At 42.2% G+C, this 18,597-nt stretch overlaps 2 protein-coding genes across 5 annotated transcripts in view; one reads left to right on the top strand and one right to left on the bottom strand.

Moving 5' to 3' along the window:
• Nucleotides 1-1,776: 1,776 nt before the first annotated feature.
• LOC138796743 (vimentin-like) lies at nt 1,777-6,394 on the bottom strand. Its single transcript, XM_069976392.1, has 3 exons — nt 5,950-6,394; nt 3,612-4,274; nt 1,777-1,863 (listed from the first exon to the last, which is right to left on the bottom strand). Exons 1-3 carry the CDS (start codon nt 6,392-6,394, stop codon nt 1,844-1,846), a joined length of 1,128 nt encoding a protein of 375 aa, XP_069832493.1. The 3' UTR covers nt 1,777-1,843.
• Nucleotides 6,395-8,009: 1,615 nt separating this feature from the next.
• The window catches only part of MFSD10 (major facilitator superfamily domain containing 10), a 34,525-nt gene continuing 23,937 nt past the window's right edge, over nt 8,010-18,597 (top strand). The window contains exons 1-4 of one of the 4 annotated variants that reach the window (XM_069977346.1): nt 8,010-8,085; nt 13,487-13,670; nt 15,379-15,475; nt 18,073-18,176. In XM_069977346.1, the coding sequence (XP_069833447.1) occupies nt 13,515-13,670; nt 15,379-15,475; nt 18,073-18,176 (357 nt within the window). In that variant the 5' untranslated portion in view covers nt 8,010-8,085; nt 13,487-13,514. Of the gene's footprint in view, nt 8,086-8,203; nt 8,227-9,893; nt 9,955-11,635; nt 11,659-13,486; nt 13,671-15,378; nt 15,476-18,072; nt 18,177-18,597 lie in introns of those variants that run through there. The other 3 variants (XM_069977348.1, XM_069977347.1, XM_069977349.1) reach the window with 3 other exon arrangements.

The raw sequence follows: 18,597 nt of genomic DNA, 5'->3' as shown, positions 1-18,597 counted from the left end.
AAGACCTGATCTGATAGCATCAAAGATTGCTATGGTTTTGTTAGTTTGGGTCGGTCTGGCTGGGTTTCAAGGCCATATCACGCTGCGGTGAAACTGGACTTAGTATGCATGAGATTTCACAGAAGAAATGTGTTCAGAATGTGACCGCTCATCAAAATATGTGTTCAAGAACATTTCTATCCAGTATAGAGAGAAGAGTAAGATTTACCAAATCTAATGAAGCACTATTGATCAGTTTAGTCTGCTCGGACTCTTTTAGGGAAGTGTGACTACTTTTATAAGACTGAACTAATTGACAGCCGCTTAATTAGATTCGGATTTGATGACATTTACACAAAGGGGAGATTTATCAAACATGGTGTAAAGTGAAACTGGCTCGGTTGCCCCTAGCAACCAATCAGATTCCACCTTTCATTTTCCAAAGAGTCTGTGAGGAATGAAAGGTGGAATCTGATTGGTTGCTAGGGGCAACAGAGCCCGTTTCACTTTACACCTGTTTGATAGATCTCCTCCCTATGATTGTTCTTATGATGGTTATAAATAGAGATGAGCGAATCGGGTTCGAGTCCACCCGAACGATCAGTATTTAATTAGCGGTGGCTGCTGAAGTTGGATAAAGCTCTAAGGTTATATATATACAAACAGTGGGCACCGCTATAGATAAGGAGTGCTAAACCAATGCATATAAAGAACATATAACTCTCCAAGAACACAAAAGCATATGCACAAAAAGGTAGCACATCACAAAGATACTTTATTATGACAATATCAAAAATACAGAAAATGCAATAAATTATGCAGGGGTAAAGCAATAAGGGAGACAAACCCCAAACACTGCCCTACATTAAAAAACACTTAAAATGTCAACATGAGGCCTGCCGGCGTACCAGCAAGGTCTAACAACCACACTGACCCCTGGACCATGTGAATCCTAAACCAAACTGCCTAAACAGAGTCCCTATGGCATATCACATCAAAAAGAAAGAATTATAAGTATAGACAAAAGGCAGAAAGGCGAAAACCGATCACCATGTACAGTCCAGAAAAATGGAAGCGGGTCAGATAGGCAAAGAGTCCCCCACGCGTTCCGCCGCCCAGCGGCTTCCTCAGGGGTGTGGGGTTGTTAGACCTTGCTGGTACGCCGGCAGGCCTCATGTTGACATTTTAAGTGTTTTTTAATGTAGGGCAGTGTTTGGGGTTTGTCTCCCTTATTGCTTTACCCCTGCATAATTTATTGCATTTTCTGTATTTTTGATATTGTCATAATAAAGTATCTTTGTGATGTGCTACCTTTTTGTGCATATGCTTTTGTGTTCTTGGAGAGTTAAAAGCTCTAAGGTTGTCTGGAAAACGTGGATACAGCCAATGATTATATCCATGTTTTCCACATAGCCTTAGGGCTTTATCCAACTTTAGCAGCCACCGCTAATCAAATGCCGAAAGTTCGGGTTCGGATGGACTCGAGCATGCTCAAGGTTCACTCATCTCTAGTTATAAAGCCTATTACTCTGATAGGATTTGCAATCCTGCTTACGTCCATGTTACTTAGAATAATTGCACCTATCTTCCGTCTTTGCACACCATAGAAGTTTATTTATCTCCCCTTCCTGATTTCATAACTGATGCAGAGAAGAAATAAATATATATTCATCATATAATATAATCTGTAATCTCTTTATAACACTGAATAAACATGCATGTGCTACACTCTGCTAATAGAGACTGGAAGCAGTGAGGCTACAGAGGTTAATATCCATCCAGTGCAATATAGCGATGGGCCCATTCCATCTGACTTGGTATTCGGCTGGTGATCTCCATGCTCCTGGCTTCTGTGATCTCCGGTTTATGATTGGTCTCCTCGCACTAACATTGGGAATAAAAGAAGGAAAGAAAAGGTGTTATGTGCCAGATATAAAGATGGTGGCATTCCTTAGCAATTTTTTAAAAGGGTAGCGTCAACTAGGATATTTATAGGGTATGATGAATTTAATGCAGCTCCCTATTAAATTTGTATTGGTAGTGATATCTGCTGCTGGGACAATCTGAAACGTAGAAGGTTATATCTCAGTAGTTGCCACTGGAGCTGAGCTGGGTCTTAAAACTATAAAAATTTATAGTAATAGGTTGCACATCTTTCTGTGTAAAACAGCAGATGTGTGGCCGATAGCAAAGGCAGACGGACAGAAAAGATATACATACCTTTGTCCGTTCCCAGGTCACACCTGCAGTGCATACATGCCTTCTGTGTGGCTGTGTGATCAGGCATCCCGCTCTCTATGTGCTGGCTGTATCTTCGGCCACAGAGCAAAATGGGAAAGCAGGAAGGCAGATCACACAGCAGCGCAGAAGGTATGTATGCACTGCATGTGTGAGCTAAGAAACTGACAGCATGGATATGCACATGCTGTCCATTTCCACATGAATGATAAAAGGATCATTTGTAAGACCTGGCCTCTCAATTAATTGTTAATCTCGCTGATCGGCATTTGTGTCCGTGCATGGCCCCATGTCAGGCCGTGTAAAAGGGCCCTTAGTTGTAGAGAAGAGGGATGACCAGGGATGCCATACACATCTTTATCTGCCAACCTTTATCTCTTTTGTCCTCCCTATAGCCGTGAACATTCATGTGTACTCTGTGAGGAGAGGGGTAAGCTGCAGTCAGACTGCTCTGGCAGCTAATCTCTTTCTAAATAATAAGGTTGGTCAGGTGTTAAAAATCCAAAATGGTACAGACTTCTCTCCACCAACATCATATGTTCCGGAGACTGCCATGTACCTTAGGCAGACGTCCTATGGAGCTGGCAGTGGAAGGTTCATACAACTTTAGTATACAGTATACCTAAATCCCTTTCTTGGTTCTGCTCAACTGGGTTTAGATTGTTATCGAAACCCTCAAGGAATCTTAATTTCTTGTGCGTCTTATTGGGGGACACAGAAATGTCAGCCCGACAATGATTTATGGCCCAGAGTAACCACACTATAGACCTGTGGTTGGGCCAGGGTATGCAGCCATGATGCATGTAACTGAAACAAGCTTTATACTTTATTTCATAACTAGTGGTTTTTTTTGTTCATGATTTCACGTGGTTGCACCCCCCCCCCCCCCCAAAAAAAAAAAAAGTGCTATGACTGTCCTATTCCACAGGACGATTATTGTTCACATAATCCTTAACGATAAACGATCCAAACGACAACTATTGCGAAAGACCTGAAATCATTCACCCATTTACATGGAATGATAATCGTTACTTATGATCGTTCTTGCGGTCGTCTTGTCGTCGCTATTGCGTTCGTCTTTACTGCAAACGACATCTTATTCAACGTGAACGAGCAACAATAAAAATAGGCCCAGGTCTTATTAAACGATCAATGATTTCTCTACGGTTGTTAATCGTTAACTGCTATTCAAACGAACGATTATCGTTTAGATTAAAGTGATTTAACACTAATCTGAACGATAATCGTCCCGTGGAATAGGGCCCTAAGGCTTATGTGTGTTGTATTGCTGCTGGGCCCCATTCCTTTCAATGAAATGGACCTACAATACCAGATACCATTATATTATTTTAAATTCTGGTCCCTGTTCTGGATGAAGTTGACCTAGTGGATACCTTCAGTGTCTTTGATGCCAAGCCTTTCCTCTTCTCCTTCCAGCAAATTCCTGTACACTGCAATCTCTGCATCCAGCTTTAGCTTGATGTTCAGCAGGTCTTGGTAATCCTGTAAGTATTTTGCCAAATCAGCTTTAGTTGACAGGAGCCGATCTTCTAGCTGAGCAATGATGTCCTGAAGTGAAGCAACTTCTTCCAAGTGGTGTTCCTCCATATCGGCCAGCTGCTTCTCCAAGGCTTCATTTCTGGCCCGTAAACCATCTATCTGGCTCTGCAGGTCAGACACCTGGGAGCTGTATCTACTGATGTCTTCCCTGATGTGCTTCATCCTCTCTTCAGTCTTGGCCACCTGGCCTTTGACTGTAGTAAGCTTCTTCTTATACCACATCTCAGCCTCCTGAATGTTTTTGTTGGTTGCTTGTTCGATCTGAGCCCGCAAGGCTCTTATTGCTGCCAACAGGTCAGGCCGGGAGCTATCCAACTCCACGTTCACCTTAGACTCTTGTATTTGCTTTAGTAGGTCGGCCACTTCTTCATCATGGATTTTTTTAAGGAACGCAATTTCATCCACCAGTTGTTCCACTGTTTTTTCCAGCTCCAACTTTTGCACGGTGGCATCATCCACGTCCTGCCGAAATTCTCTTAATGTCCTCTCTGCCTCCTCTGTCGAAACAAGTGGAAAAAGCTATTAAAGTTTTGTTATGGTGAAATCTGAAAGATGGAGCTGTAACATAACAGTATGTATAAGTCACTTCTGCTAGGTAAGGATAGTGGCCAAAGATAACAGAGTCGCCCATAGTATGGGGTTTGCCAGCAAATGGCTATCCATATCTTTGGCTGCATTAACACATGCATAATATGGAGGTGTGTTTCATCCATACTATGGGTGCAAGTCCTGGCTCAACCACAGATCAAATGACCCAAACTGAGTAAGTGATGGATAACTTCAGTTTGGCTCTCTAGACCAGTGATTGGGCCGGGACTTGGACATCTTACGCATTTTTGGTTGCTACCATTATCCTATGTAGACTCACATATGGTACGGAATTAAAACCACTCACTGGGCTATCGCTCTGAACAAATATAGCTTAGGTTTATCCGAAAATTATTGTAGTGAGCATACATGTTCCCAATGATGAACTCTGACCTGAGTAGTACATCTCCCACCCATGGGTTATATCAGTGCTTCTCAATTCCAGTCCTCAAGCCTCACCAACAGGTCATGATATGAGGATATCCCATACAAAGAACACCTGTGATAATACCTGATGCACTGAGTATAATTATATCACCTGTGACATACTAAGGAAATCCTCAAAACATGGCCTGTTGGTGAGGCCTGAGGACTGGAATTGAGAAGCACTGGGTTATATGATCTACATTAGTGCTTCTCAATTCCATACGAGGCAGCCTGGCAATGACTGTATTCTTTATCCATCTGTTCTAGATTGAGTGCAGCTTGTTCTGACACATGCATTGTGATAACCAGTACCAACCAGTCATTCATACTATACAGTGCACACAGTCCATTGTTATCTTCTAAATGTATTGTCATGTCTGTCAACATTGAGGTCAAAAACACACAACATATGCGTTCATTTTTCGAAGTCCCCTTCCTACAGTGCACGTATAAATGAGTAAAATATAGTATCCACCTAATACCACATAATCCCATTGATTGTGTCATAGAGATCCCCCCAACAGTCTAGATGTTTACATTCTCCATAATATGCTTATATACCAAATAAAGGCCAGTGAAGTGCCAATAGTGTTGTATTATGGAACTATAGGGATTAAAGGGGTTGTCCAGCGAAAATCTTTTTCTTTCAAATCAACTGATATCAGAAAGTTATATAGATGTGTAATTTTACTTCTATTAAAACATCTCAAGTCTTTCCATACTTATTAGCTACAGTATGCCCTGCAGGAAATGTTGTTTTATTATCAGTCTGACACAGTGCTCTCTGCTGACATCTCTGGCCGAGACAGGAACTGTCCAGAGCAGGAGAGGTTTTCTATTGGGATTCATATAAAACAGAGACAGAGTTCCTGCCTCGACCAGAGATGTCAGCAGAGAGCACTGTGTCAGACTGATAATAAACCAACATTTCCTGCATGACATACAGCAGCTAAGTATGGGAAGACTTGAGATTTTTTAATACAAGTAAATTACAAATCTATATAACTTTCTGATATCACTTGATTTGAAAGAAAAAGATTTTCACTGGACAACCCCTTTAAGTGTGAGCAGACAAGTCAGTCGTTGTGCACTATAAGTGCCAACCAGAGTTCCCATCTCTCAGAAGACTGTGACAGTCTCTATTACTGAGGTCCTTACCTTTTAAAGCCAACAACTCATCACATTTTACATTCCAGATTTCTATTTCTTCTTCCAGGTTACCTCGCTCGATGTCCGCCGCACCTTTTTCTTTGCTCAGATTCTCAATTAACTCCTTAAGCTCTTTGAAGTGCTTCTCGTATTCATCAGATATGCCAGGTCCTCTTTCCTTCAGACGTCTGTTCAGCTCCTCCAGCTCTTCGGTTAAAGCCTTGTTCTTCTGTTCCAGGGATCGCACCTTATCAATGTAGCCTGAAAACCGACTGTTCAGCTCCTGGAGCTCCTCCTTCTCATTGGGCCGGTGGATGTAGACCTTCGTGGTGGCCTCTTCCGATGTCCCCTGGAGCCCACCCCTGGCCATACCGCTGGATACAGCAGCAGAACCACAAGTCCTACTGGATTCATTCACGGTCAGGGTCTTCTGAGAGAAAGAAGAGCTCTTCATTTTAGGTCTTGTCCTTAACCTTAGCTGTGAGAAGTAGAATGATAACAAACCAGGACCATCTTATATATGGAATTCTGGAATGTGACATATAGACTGCAACTGTACATGTATAATGTATGGACTCAATTAACAGGATAGGGTATGTGGTGGCAGGGATGGAACCGCCATTAATCACATTCTTTAAGTTTTACATGTAAGTGCAACATAGCTAATATCATACAGCATGATGGCAGTGATATCACCTCAACTCAACCAACATATTTACATACCAATAACCTAGGTGGTTCCCAACAATTCACGACAATCTTCAATAAGTCATCTTTTTCTTTGAAATCAACTGGTGTCAGAAAGTCATATAGATTTGGTATTTACTTCTATTTAAAAATCTCAAGTCTTCCAGTACTTTTAAGCTGCTGTATGTCCTGCGGTCTGACACAGTGCTCTCTGCTGCCACCATTGTCCATGTCAGGAACTGTCCAGAGCAGTAGCAAATCCCCATAGAAAACCTCTCCTGCTCTGGTTTTGGACAGTGGTGGCAGCAGAGAGCACTGTGTCAGACTGGGAACAAAACACCACTTCCTGCCTTACATACAGCAGCTGATAAGTATGGGAAGACCTGAAATTTTTAAATTACAAATTTATATAATTTTCTAAAACCGAAACCAGTTTATTTGAAAGAAAAAGATTTTCGCTGGATAACCCCTTTAAGGAAACCTTAGCTTCTAATATTTACTTCATCTCCAAGTCCAAAACAGATGCAGGGAACAATGGGGTAGTTTGCTTCCTTTGCTACTTTTCATTTCTTTCACCACAGACACAGATTAAAGGCCCTATTACACAAAGCAAGTATCGGCCGTATTTGGCCGATTATCAGCAATTACAGCCAATAAACCCTTTATGTAATAAAAAACAGCACCACCCCTGTCCTCAGGTTGTGTGTGGTATTACAATACAGCAAGAATCGTATTTTTTTTTCCAGGAAGAAAGCAGCCATGGTTTTCTAAGCGGGTGGGTTGGTGGCTAACAAATTGTACACAACTTTTATAGCAGAGAATTGTAAAAGTTGTGTGCAATTTGTTACCCACCACCAAGAAAACAGTGGATTTGTATTTTTCATCATCGTGTTGTATGTGACCACATTTAGAAGCGTTAAGTGGGGTTGTCCAGGACTTGGCTGCTTTCTTCTAATAAACAGCGTCACACCTGTCTTCAGGTTGTGTGTGGTATTACATCACGGCTTTATTCATTTTAATGAAAATGGACTGCAATGCCGAATTTGAACTGAGGGCAAGAATAGCGCTGTTTCTGGAAGAAAGCAGCTATGCTTTGCTGATACTGGACAAACCCTTTAACAGTAACTATTAAACTAAAATATTGGAAACGTTAAAAGGCAGATCTGAAAAATGGACGCTTGCTTGCAGCATGCAGCTTCTCCACTATTTAACATTTTGGTACTTTTGCTCCACTTTGGATTCACTTTAATGAAAAAAATTATATTTATATATAGGTTGTACAGGTTACATCTTTCAATATGAAAAGTTTCCAAAGTTTCGAGACAGGACTTGAAGCAGGGAAATCTGATGCTGTAGGAGGAGGAGGAAGAGAAGAAGGGAGGGCCAATGCCGGCAGCAGGAGGGGACAGGGAGGAAGGAGTGCACTATACAGCACGGTGAGACTTCAGGAAGACAAGGGTAAGAGTCTCAATGAGACAGCGCACAGTAATAATATATGTATATACAGCACAGAGGGGGAGAAGTGTGTATACTGCAGTGTGGAGGAGCAAAACAGACAGGAATACAGGGAGGAGGAGATGATGGAGGAGCAAGCTACAGGTAGAGGAGATGGCTGTAATCTTAGCCTCAGGAGAAGATGAGCAGCACTGCACCCTGGGCAACGTATCCCACTCAGCAGTAAAAGAGTTAAACGTGGGGGCTGATTGACAGGAAGTGCAATGAAAACTTTTCACTTCTTCTGGGCGGAGGAATAACCTGCTCGGTATTAAGGGGGTTAAAAGCTTTAGGTGTTACTCAGTTGCTTGAGGCGACATGGCTACTATTATGTGAGATCATAAGATGCGTAACTTGAGTCACATAAAGGATGTGGAGAAGACGTGACGGGAGCCTCATGATGGGCGAGGAAATGCGACTGATGGTCACATTTCTGTTCAGGGTTTAGGATGTAACATAATTGTGATGTCTAATGCTGCATTTACACGGAACGACTATCGTTCGAATTTTCACGATAACAATCACATTTGAGCGATAATCGGTTTGTGTAAACACAGCGAACGATCAAGCGACGAGCGAGAAATCATTAATCTTGATCTTTTAGGGTACAAACCCACTTGACGTATTTGCTGCGTGAATCAGTCTTACAAAATAAGCAGGCAAAACGCAGGTTAGCTTTATACAATTGTTCTGCGTTAAAATACGCAATTGCGTATTTTTGAAGCGTGAAGCTACATGCGTTTTTCGCACAGGTTGTTAACAACTGATGCTTTGCTAACAAGCTTCACGCTTCAAAAATACGCAATTGCGTATTTTAACACAGAACAATTGTATAAAGCCAACCTGCGTTTTGCCTGCTTATTATAAGACTGATTCACGCAGCAAATACGTCAAGTGGGTTTGTACCCTTAACGTGCTCTCCAATCATCGTTGGTTGTTCGCTAAAAATTCGCAGATCGCTTCGTGTAAACAATCTTTCACCGATTCACCCTATGTATGAGATAGGCTTAAGCGATCTTAAAACGATCGCAATAACAAATTTTTGAAACGATTTATTGTTACTTCGAAATCGTTAATCGTACAATTGGGCGATTTATCGCTCCGTGTAAACGCAGCAATATGTAAGATGGTCTCACTGTCATGTAATAAGGGAATGTTTATTAAATTCACCAATTACTGTTATGAACAGTAATTTTTGCGTCGTTATATGGTCACTAATCGTTCCTCAGAACAAACCACATAACATGTTTTATCTGCAAACAATTTATTAGGCACACGGATATACGAACGATCGGCAAGCTACCAACAATGATTTTTCGACGTGCTGAAAGACAATGATTAACGACTTTTCGTTTGTTGTTTGATCGTTGGGTGTTATTACACGGGCAGAGAATTTTAAAGTGATGATTGCCCGATTACAGTTCCAATGGGTCGAAGAATTAATATAATGGATTCTTAGGCTAGGTTCTCACACCACCAGCCAGCCATTTGATGGCCAAATATCTTGAATGACAGCCATCCTAGAAAACAACGTTATGTGAACATAGCCTTAGGCTATGTTCCCACTATGTAAAAATGACAGCGGTCTTTCCGGATGGCTGGTTAAAGTTATGAACATTATTTGTGGCTCTCGTTAGCAATAAATGGTTGGCATTGGGAATCTTTAACCCTCCAGCCGTTGCAAAACTACAATTACCAACATGCCTGAACAGCCAAAACTGGCATGAGGCAGGCATGATGGGAAATGTAGTTTTGCAACAGCTAAAGGGCTGATATAGACACATCAAGGGAGAAGTACTGGCATTTGACAATGGTTCCCGGAAATTATGTCAAGTTAGTGAGGTGTCATAAAAAAAGGGTGGTGGCTAAGAGGAAACTAAGTAAATTTAAGGCTACTTATGTAGTGGAGTAGTTGCCCATAGCAACCAATCAGATTACAGCTTTTAATTTTTTTTTTTTTAAAGTGAAATCTGGAATTTGGTCGCTACGGGTAACTGCTCCTCTGCACAAGGTTTGATAAATATTCCCCTTTAAACTGGCTAGGCAAAGGAAAAGTAGGGGAGTTGCCATAGCAACCAGTCTGGTTTCTCCATTCATTTTCCAGAAGGCCTCTGAGGAATGAGAGCTGGAATCTGGCTGCCATGAACAATTCCTCAATTTTTCCCATTTACCAGTTTTGCTAAATCTCACCCCAGATTTTGCTATAAATATTTCATGCACATGGCCATATTATGTTTGGTCCTGTTTGGTAAAGATCAACAAACCTCGAGCACACTCGGGTTTGTCCGAACCTGAGCGTGCAGCATTTGATTATCGGTGGCTGAAGAAATTGGATTCAGCCCTATGGCTGCCTAGTAAACATGGTTACAGCCATAGGCCGCCATATTCATGTTTTTCAGGACTCCCTAAGGCTGCATCCAATTTCTTCGGCCACAGGTAACCAAATATCGCACGCTCAGGTTCGGACAAACCCGAGTGTGCTCAAGGTTCACTCATCTCTAGAAGACTTCAGTAGATGTTCATGATGTTTCTACTGTACTTCTGTATGGCTGCAATTTCATAGAGGAATATGGAGGTTGAGGCATAGTCTATTAGACTGTGTATCTATTGCCAGTACGGAATCAGATGGAACCTGTACAGTAGTTGGAGGTTGTGTGTAATTCCCCAATGAGATCAATACTCTTAGGCCTTGGTTCAGGTTTGGTTTAGGAAATCGTAGTGATCATATTGTAAATCTGTACTGGAAACAAATACAGAATCATAAATCTTTCTGGATTATCAAATGCCAGATTACAGGCACTTCACCATCTGCATTCCCTTATAACAGTGCCTTCTAGACAGGAGGCGCCCTGTATAAGTCAGAAGGATAGCCCCCCCTTCAAGCTTTTCCCAGCATTAATACTATTTTATACAATTTAGATTTAGCAAATGATACAAAAGCCCACCCAGGTAGACAACATACCAACATTAAGAGCACCGAGCCATTGGACCATAGCCCTGTTTCCTGTGAGATCATGTTTTCTGCTGGCTGCATTGGATTTACATGACTTCAGAGAAAGCAGATCCCTGTGACATAGTTTTGTTTTAACTATTCACAGAGCAGGAAACTAAATCAGATCCACAGTAGCCTACAGACCAGAAGCCTTAACATCTATTACAGATGGGGCCAGATCATATATTTTACAAGAGACATGGGCCTGTAGGCAGTTGTTAGCAGAGATAATTAAAGGGAATCTGTCACTAGGTTTATGCTGCCTTAAATGAGGGGTGTATAAACTAGTGACAGAAATGCTGAACAGATCAGTGTATTACTTACATCATTTTGTTCAGCAGTTCTCCTAATATGCAGGAGAATAGGATTCTTGCCACACCCATCCCCCCGCTCTCCAGCTGCTGATTGACAAGTGACTGCCTATACACAGCATGGATGGATATTCCTGCACTCCTGCTGCAGACAACATCCTGATGAAAGCCCTTGGCATCAAGACATTCTTTGCAGTGATGCCCAGTGTAGAGGCGTTACAGGAACGGGGAGAGGTGAGTGTCTGCATGTCTAGTTTGGGGTCTGTCTTAAGGCCCTATTCCACGAAACGATTATTGTTCATAAACTCGCTCCAACAACCGCTTGTTAACGATAATCGCTTCGTAGAAGAGGTGTAAACAAGCGAACGACAAAGGCGAAATCGTTATATTGTCTTTCAAAATCGTTTTTCAGCATGTTGGGAAAAAATCGCTGGTCTTTGAAAGATAATTCGCTAATCGTTTCGTAAAATTAGAAATCTTTCAGTCGTTTGTAAAAAATAAAAATAAAAAAGTTGGTGTGTCGTATGGTCATGATTAGGGATGGTCCGAACAGAGTTCGGTTCGGGTTCGTACGAACCCGAACTCTCGGTAATGATTCCCGCTGTCTGCCCGCTTTGTGCAGCGGCGGGTCCAGCAGGAGGACCGCCTGGAAAACTGGCATACAGCCATATGGCCCTATTCCACGGAACGATTATCGTTCGTTTTCGGACGATATCGACCGCTACGGACGATAATCGTTCCGTGGAATAGAGTGCAACGATCAGCCGACATCGTTCATGTCGGCTGATCGTTGCAGTCGCTTGTTTTTCAACATGTTGAAAAACAAGCGACTGATATAGCAGCGATCTGCTGCCGTCGCTCCGTTGAATAGGAGCATCGGCAGCAGACGCTGCTATATCCTATGGGCTGCCCGGACGATCAGCGATCCTCCGAGCAGCCCCCCCGCAGCTCCCCGCCGCCCCTCCCGCACTCACCCGCTCGCTGCAGCCGCGTTGAATAGCGGCGGCAGCGAGCGGCGAACGAGGAGCAAACGAGCGCTAATAGCGCTCGTTTGCTCCTCTAAAACGACCCGTGGAATAGGGCCAATAGCCATAGGCTGTATCCCAGTTTTCCAGACGGTCCTCCCGCTGTATCCGCCCGCTCCACGGAGCGAGCAGACAGTGGGAATCTGATGCCGAGCATTCAGGTTCATACGAACCCGAACCTCGGAGGGTTCAGACCATCCCTAGTCATGATCACCCCGGCGAACGTTTTAAACGACCATGTAACGACCGCAAAATAATCGTTACACTACATATATCGTTCACGTTCCCACATGTGTTATCGTTCGCTTAAAAAAATCGTTTAGTGATCGTTAACGAGTAGTCGTTGGAGCGAGTTTATCAACGATAATCGTTCCGTAGAATAGGGCCTTTAGTTTAGGGTGTCTAGTCTGGGGTGTGCAGCTGAACTTAACATGCACAATCCTTTCCTCCTCTGACATCTTTTGGAGAGTCGAAAACCCCCATACACATTAGATGGTCAGCCATCCCTATTAAAATTTTGCAGGTTCAACACATGCCTAATGTTCATGAGTGCTGTAGACTCCATTAAATAGTTATGTACACTTGATGGAGATATAGATCAGTTTGTAGATACCCAGATAAGGGTTAGGATCCTCATTGCAAAAGCCACCTTTGCAACCCTATTGCTATATGGTAGTGTTTAGAAATGGCCAATATGTGGGTTTTTTAGTTATAACGCTTTTTTTTTCTTTTGTGCAAGACCCTTAAAAAAAACATTGCTTGCACAATTAAAGACTATGTAACATGTTCATTTGCAGGACTTGGCTTCCTGATCAGATAATCTTACCATTCATGCCATGCTTCCTGCTTAAAATACTGTAGCAACTTCTGGCTATTACGAAATATTAACTGTGTGGTTGAGAACTTCTCCCCAGAGCACCAGGAATGTCACTGTAACCTACTATAAAGTGCACGTCCATGAGTCAGCACTATAAACCTCATTGGGAGGTAGATCCTTGAAGTAGGCAGCAGTTCTCAGGAGTGTGCTTATGTTACAGGTGACTGAACTCAGCAGAACCCAGGAGGATGGGCGAGAGGACAGAAAAGACCCAGCAAGGGCCAGAACAAAGCTCCCACAGAGTCATCACTGTCGTCTTCTTGGCTCTGCTCATAGACCTTTTGGGTTTTACCCTGATCTTGCCTCTCTTGCCTTCCATATTGGACCATTACAGCAAGTCTAATGTAAGTATTGATGCAAATGTGCTACCAAGTGGCAGATCGTAATGCCTAGCAAAGACGAGTCCCAGTCCTGGTTTCTTGACAAAGTGTTAGCTAACCTAAAGGTGGGGGACTGGTCCAAGGTTTATGGAAAGGAGACAATGGGAGTTCTCATTGGGGTGGTAGAACAGAATGGGGGTCCATTACTTACTTTTTTTCTATGATTGCCATTGTGTGCCACCTATCATCCAACCTATGGTGTGCCACCTATCATCCAACCTATGGTATGCAACATATCATCCAACCTATGGTGTGCCACCTATCATCCAACCTATGGTATGCAACATATCATCCAACCTATGGTGTGCCACCTATCATCCAACCTATGGTGTGCCACCTATCATCCAACCTATAGTGTACCATCTATCATCCAACCTATGGTGTACCACATATCATCCAACCTATGGTGTGCCACCTATCATCCAACCTATAGTGTACCATCTATCATCCAACCTATGGTGTACCACATATCATCCAACCTATGGTGTGCCACCTATCATCCAACCTATGGTGTGCCACCTATCATCCAACCTATGGCTATCAATTCAGGTGGCAAAAGAGAGATTACTTGCAACCCTGTCTGATTATGTGTCATAGATTGTGCTAAACAGCCTTTGTCTATTAATGGCTTACAGGAAACTTACAGGGAATTTTATTTTTTCTTATTTTTAAGCTATTATTGGATCCGGGGAGGATCTACTATGTGTACAACTACAAAGAGTCCCTGTGGCCACTGGATCATTGCCACTTTAATTATAGAACACTACTACCTACTATTAGGCTGGGTTCACACTACGTATATTTCAGTCTGTATTGGTCCTCATATTGCAACCAAAAGCAGGAGTGGATTGAAAACACAGAAAGGATCTGTTCACACAATGTTGACATTGAGTGGATGGCCGCCATTTAATGGCAAATATTTACTGTTATTTTAAAACAACGGCTGTTATATTGAAATAATGGCCGTTATTTACTGTTATATGGCGGCCATCCACTCAATTTCACCATTGTGTGAACAGAGCCTTTCTGTGTTTTCAATCCACTCCTGGTTGAGGTTGCAAAATACTGACCAAATACTGACTGAAATATACGTAGTGTGAACCCAGTATTGTGGTCCTCATATTGCAACCAAAACCAGGAGTGGATTAAAAACACAGAAAGTCTATGTTCACACAATGGTGTAATTGAGTGGATGGCCGCCATATAACAGTAAATAACTGCCATTATTTCAATATAACAGCCGTTGTATTAAAATAACTGCAAATATTTGCCATTAAATGGAGGCCATCCACTCAATTTCAACATTGTGTGAACAGATCCTTTCTGTGTTTTTAATCCACTCCTGGTTTTGGTTGCAATATGAGGACCACAATACTGACTGAAATATATGTAGTGTGAACCCAGCCTTATAAGGCTGTATGCAAGAAATTCACAGCCAATAGCTTATAAGTACTGGTGAATATGCACCAAAAGCCGAGGGGCACCATATTACTCTGTATAGAAGGCCGCTGTTACCTGAGTAGATCACTCCTATTGGTGGAGGTTGAGATTCCAATAAAAGCTATATACAAGGATGTACATATATAAGATACTAATATATAACACAATATAGAGTTTGTGTAAACTGGTTATATAAAATACAAATTCATCATGCTTTTTTCTTCTTATCCAGGATGGACTTTATCAGACATTACAGCACACAGTGGACTGGTTTGCTGAAGCAATTGGGGTTCCCCAGGAGAGGAAATACAACAGCGTTCTGTTCGGAGGTGAGCTGTGATCTACCGAAATAACTGCATTCAGTATCTGTGAATTCACCGTTATGATATGGGGATAAGAGGTGGTCTGCCTTCATTTAAAGGGATTGTTCAGTTTAGAAAATCCATTGACATAAACCCTATTTAGAGTTCTTTGTTCAAGATTCCAATTTCTTGTCCAGAGGAGTGTGACTACAAAGAGTGTCTGAAGGACCTGTCCTGTCCTGCTTCACACAGTATGAAAAGGCAGAGTGTAAGGGCCCTATTACTCGAAGCGATAATTGGCCTGATTCGGCAGATTATCGCTCTGTGTAATAGAGACAGATCAGTCGATCAAACAATCATCGGCTGATCGTTTCTTTAGGCCCATATCTAATATCATTGGCCGCTGACCGAGCATCGGTATTACACCGCTGACGATTGCCCAATGTAATTGTCTGAGTGGCCTTTCATCTCAGATAAGCTGCTCTACAGCTGCAGAGCCCCGTGCCGGGAGTGCAGGAGAAGATCGGGAGCGTGGACAGGTAAGCTATTAATTGTTTGGACAAGGGCTGCATGGACATCGCTAACAACATCCTTGCAGCCCTTGCTGAACGATTTATCGGGCCGTGTAATAGGCCTAGTAAACGAGCACCAATCTATTGATTGATTGGGCCTTGTAATAGGACCCTAACACTGAAGGTCCCCATACACGTTTAATAACTGACAGACAAACAATCGGCTATTGGTTATCTCTTCCATCCGCTGCCGCCCTCCCCATACATAGGAACAGTTGGCACGGTTGAGCATTCCTGTAGGGAGGAGAGGCTTAAAAGGATCCAATCACTACAAAATTCCAGCTGCCATAAATTCATGATTATATGGCTCCAAGCACTGTTTCTAGCCATATACGTAATTGCTATGAGCGTTACCTATATGGCCTAAAAACATACTTTTTAAGTCATGTAGGAATGGGGGCAGTCCTCAGCTGCTAAATAGTCATGGCTGACAGGAAAACTGTTTGTTAATCACACCTCAATGGGAGGTAAATAATATTTTTTAAAATATGATTTACCCTTTATATGCACAAAGTCATCTCTGGGTGTGAATAGTGTAATCCATGAACCAACAAATGATCAGTTCTCTATACATCTAACTTACGTAATGTGAAAGATTCTATTGACTGAAATTTGTCCAAGGTGGAGCTGAGCTTTGGCCTCATGTGTCTCTTTGTTCATTCAAATGCAAACTTTTTTAATGAGTTTTTTGTTAATTTTCATTTCCTTCTTCCTTGCTTAGCCCTAGCTAACCTTAATTATATGATGTATGACGCAATTCATACCTGACTACAGGAGCAGCTTGTAGACAGCCTATTGGCACAGGAAACTCATAAACCACAAGGGATTTGGTTGTAAAGATAAGTTCTCACGCTTCTTAGTAACTTCATTTGTCTTGAATATTCAGTTCAGTACTGAGTGGTCTCCAGTCCCAGGTGACTGGTATGAGTTTTCCAGAACTTTGGCATAACTTCTTCTTGCAATAGGCCATCAATACTGGATCAATCGGTGTCCAACTGCTCTCAGCTATATGTCCCAGTTTCTTCTGTCTAGTGGCTTTATGTCTATGTGTCCCTGGTGTCTAGCAGCTTTACATCCCAGTAAATAGTATCCAGTGATCTGTGCCCTTGGTGTCCTCTGGTTTCAGGTCCCAATCCCTGGTCTCCTAAAGCCCAGTGTCCCAGATTCAGGGTCTAATAAACAGTTTCTGATGTTTAGCAAGTTTACATCCCAGTCCCTGGTACCTAGCAGCATTATGCCCTAGAACATGGCGTCTATTGGCTCATGTCTCTGGTGTCCTGTGGTTTCAGATTGCAATCCCTTGTGCTTAAAGGGAATGCATCATCAAAAATCATTTATTTTTTATAATGTTTTTATGTTAAACAAGAATTTTTGGTGTCATTTTTCTAATGTAACTTCCAGAGCTGTGCGGGCTGTGGCTGCTGGAGAGGATGATGGCAGGGGGACACTGAGGGACACAGGGCATTGGAGGGACACTGAGCATCCCCCTGCCATCATCCTCTCCAGCAGCCACAGCCAGCACAGCTCTGGGAGTCGGGTCGTGACATCACCATGTTATCCAGAAAGTGACATCACCATGTTATCCAGGAAGTGAAGCCTTGATGCAGTAGTAAGTGCAGGGAAGAAAGCACTTTATGTGCATTTCCTGTAATAAGTGTATATTGGGGATTTGTATATCTTTTAGGGGAAAGAGTCTGTCTATTGTCGTCTATGTCCATGAGTCTTGCCGTAAAGCATGTCACTAAATGCTGTTGAGAACAGCTTATGCTATTTGGCAGCCCCCATAACAATGTACAAAAAGTGAAATATAAAAAATAAAGTCATAAAATAGAAACAGATTAGAATAAAAGAACACGTTTTAGTATCTGATTCTAATCAGTAAAAGAAAATTTAGGTGACACATTCCCTTTAAGTCCCAATGTCTCTGTCCCTGGTGTCCATTGGATATATGTCCTAATCCCTGGAGTGAAAACGGTGGCTTTCCTATAGTCAGGTAATGGCATGTATCTATGGATGCACTGTGGTACTATAATGTATGTTCACTATTTTCAGGTCTTATTGGATCCCTCTTCTCTCTGTTGCAATTTATCTGCTCACCGCTCACTGGAGCAGCCTCTGATTATGCTGGAAGACGGCGAGTTATAATGATAACAATGGTAGGTGTGTGTATATACATATATATATATATATATTAGTAGCCACCCAGCTTTCTTAGAGGCAGAAATGTCTGGCTAGAATATCTCTTAATTTTATAGAAAAAGAGAACTCTATATACAGTAAAATGTTACATCAGTGTACAGAGTAAGCCCTAGTCCCATTATTGGGGTACAGATGTTGAAAGAATCTCAGTACATCCTAGGAACCCTGTGTCACCATGGTCAGGGCAGTGAGGAGGTGGGCTCCAAGTATAATGGTTGGTAAGACCCTTAGGGGTTGGAACCCATGTCTACCTGCTACTTCTACACCCCTATGGCTAAACCAATGTGGTAGAAAGGTTGTGAAGTTTTATCTTGTTTGCGTTAAAGTTTTTAGGATGTTGTTATTAGTTTATAGCTTTACCTCCTATCACTTCCTGCT

The sequence above is a fragment of the Dendropsophus ebraccatus genome, chromosome 7, assembly GCF_027789765.1.
Source record: "Dendropsophus ebraccatus isolate aDenEbr1 chromosome 7, aDenEbr1.pat, whole genome shotgun sequence".
Classification (NCBI taxonomy): domain Eukaryota; kingdom Metazoa; phylum Chordata; class Amphibia; order Anura; family Hylidae; genus Dendropsophus; species Dendropsophus ebraccatus.
The sequence above is the reverse complement of the archived record's forward strand: the minus strand, read 5'-3'. Positions and strand labels throughout refer to the sequence as shown.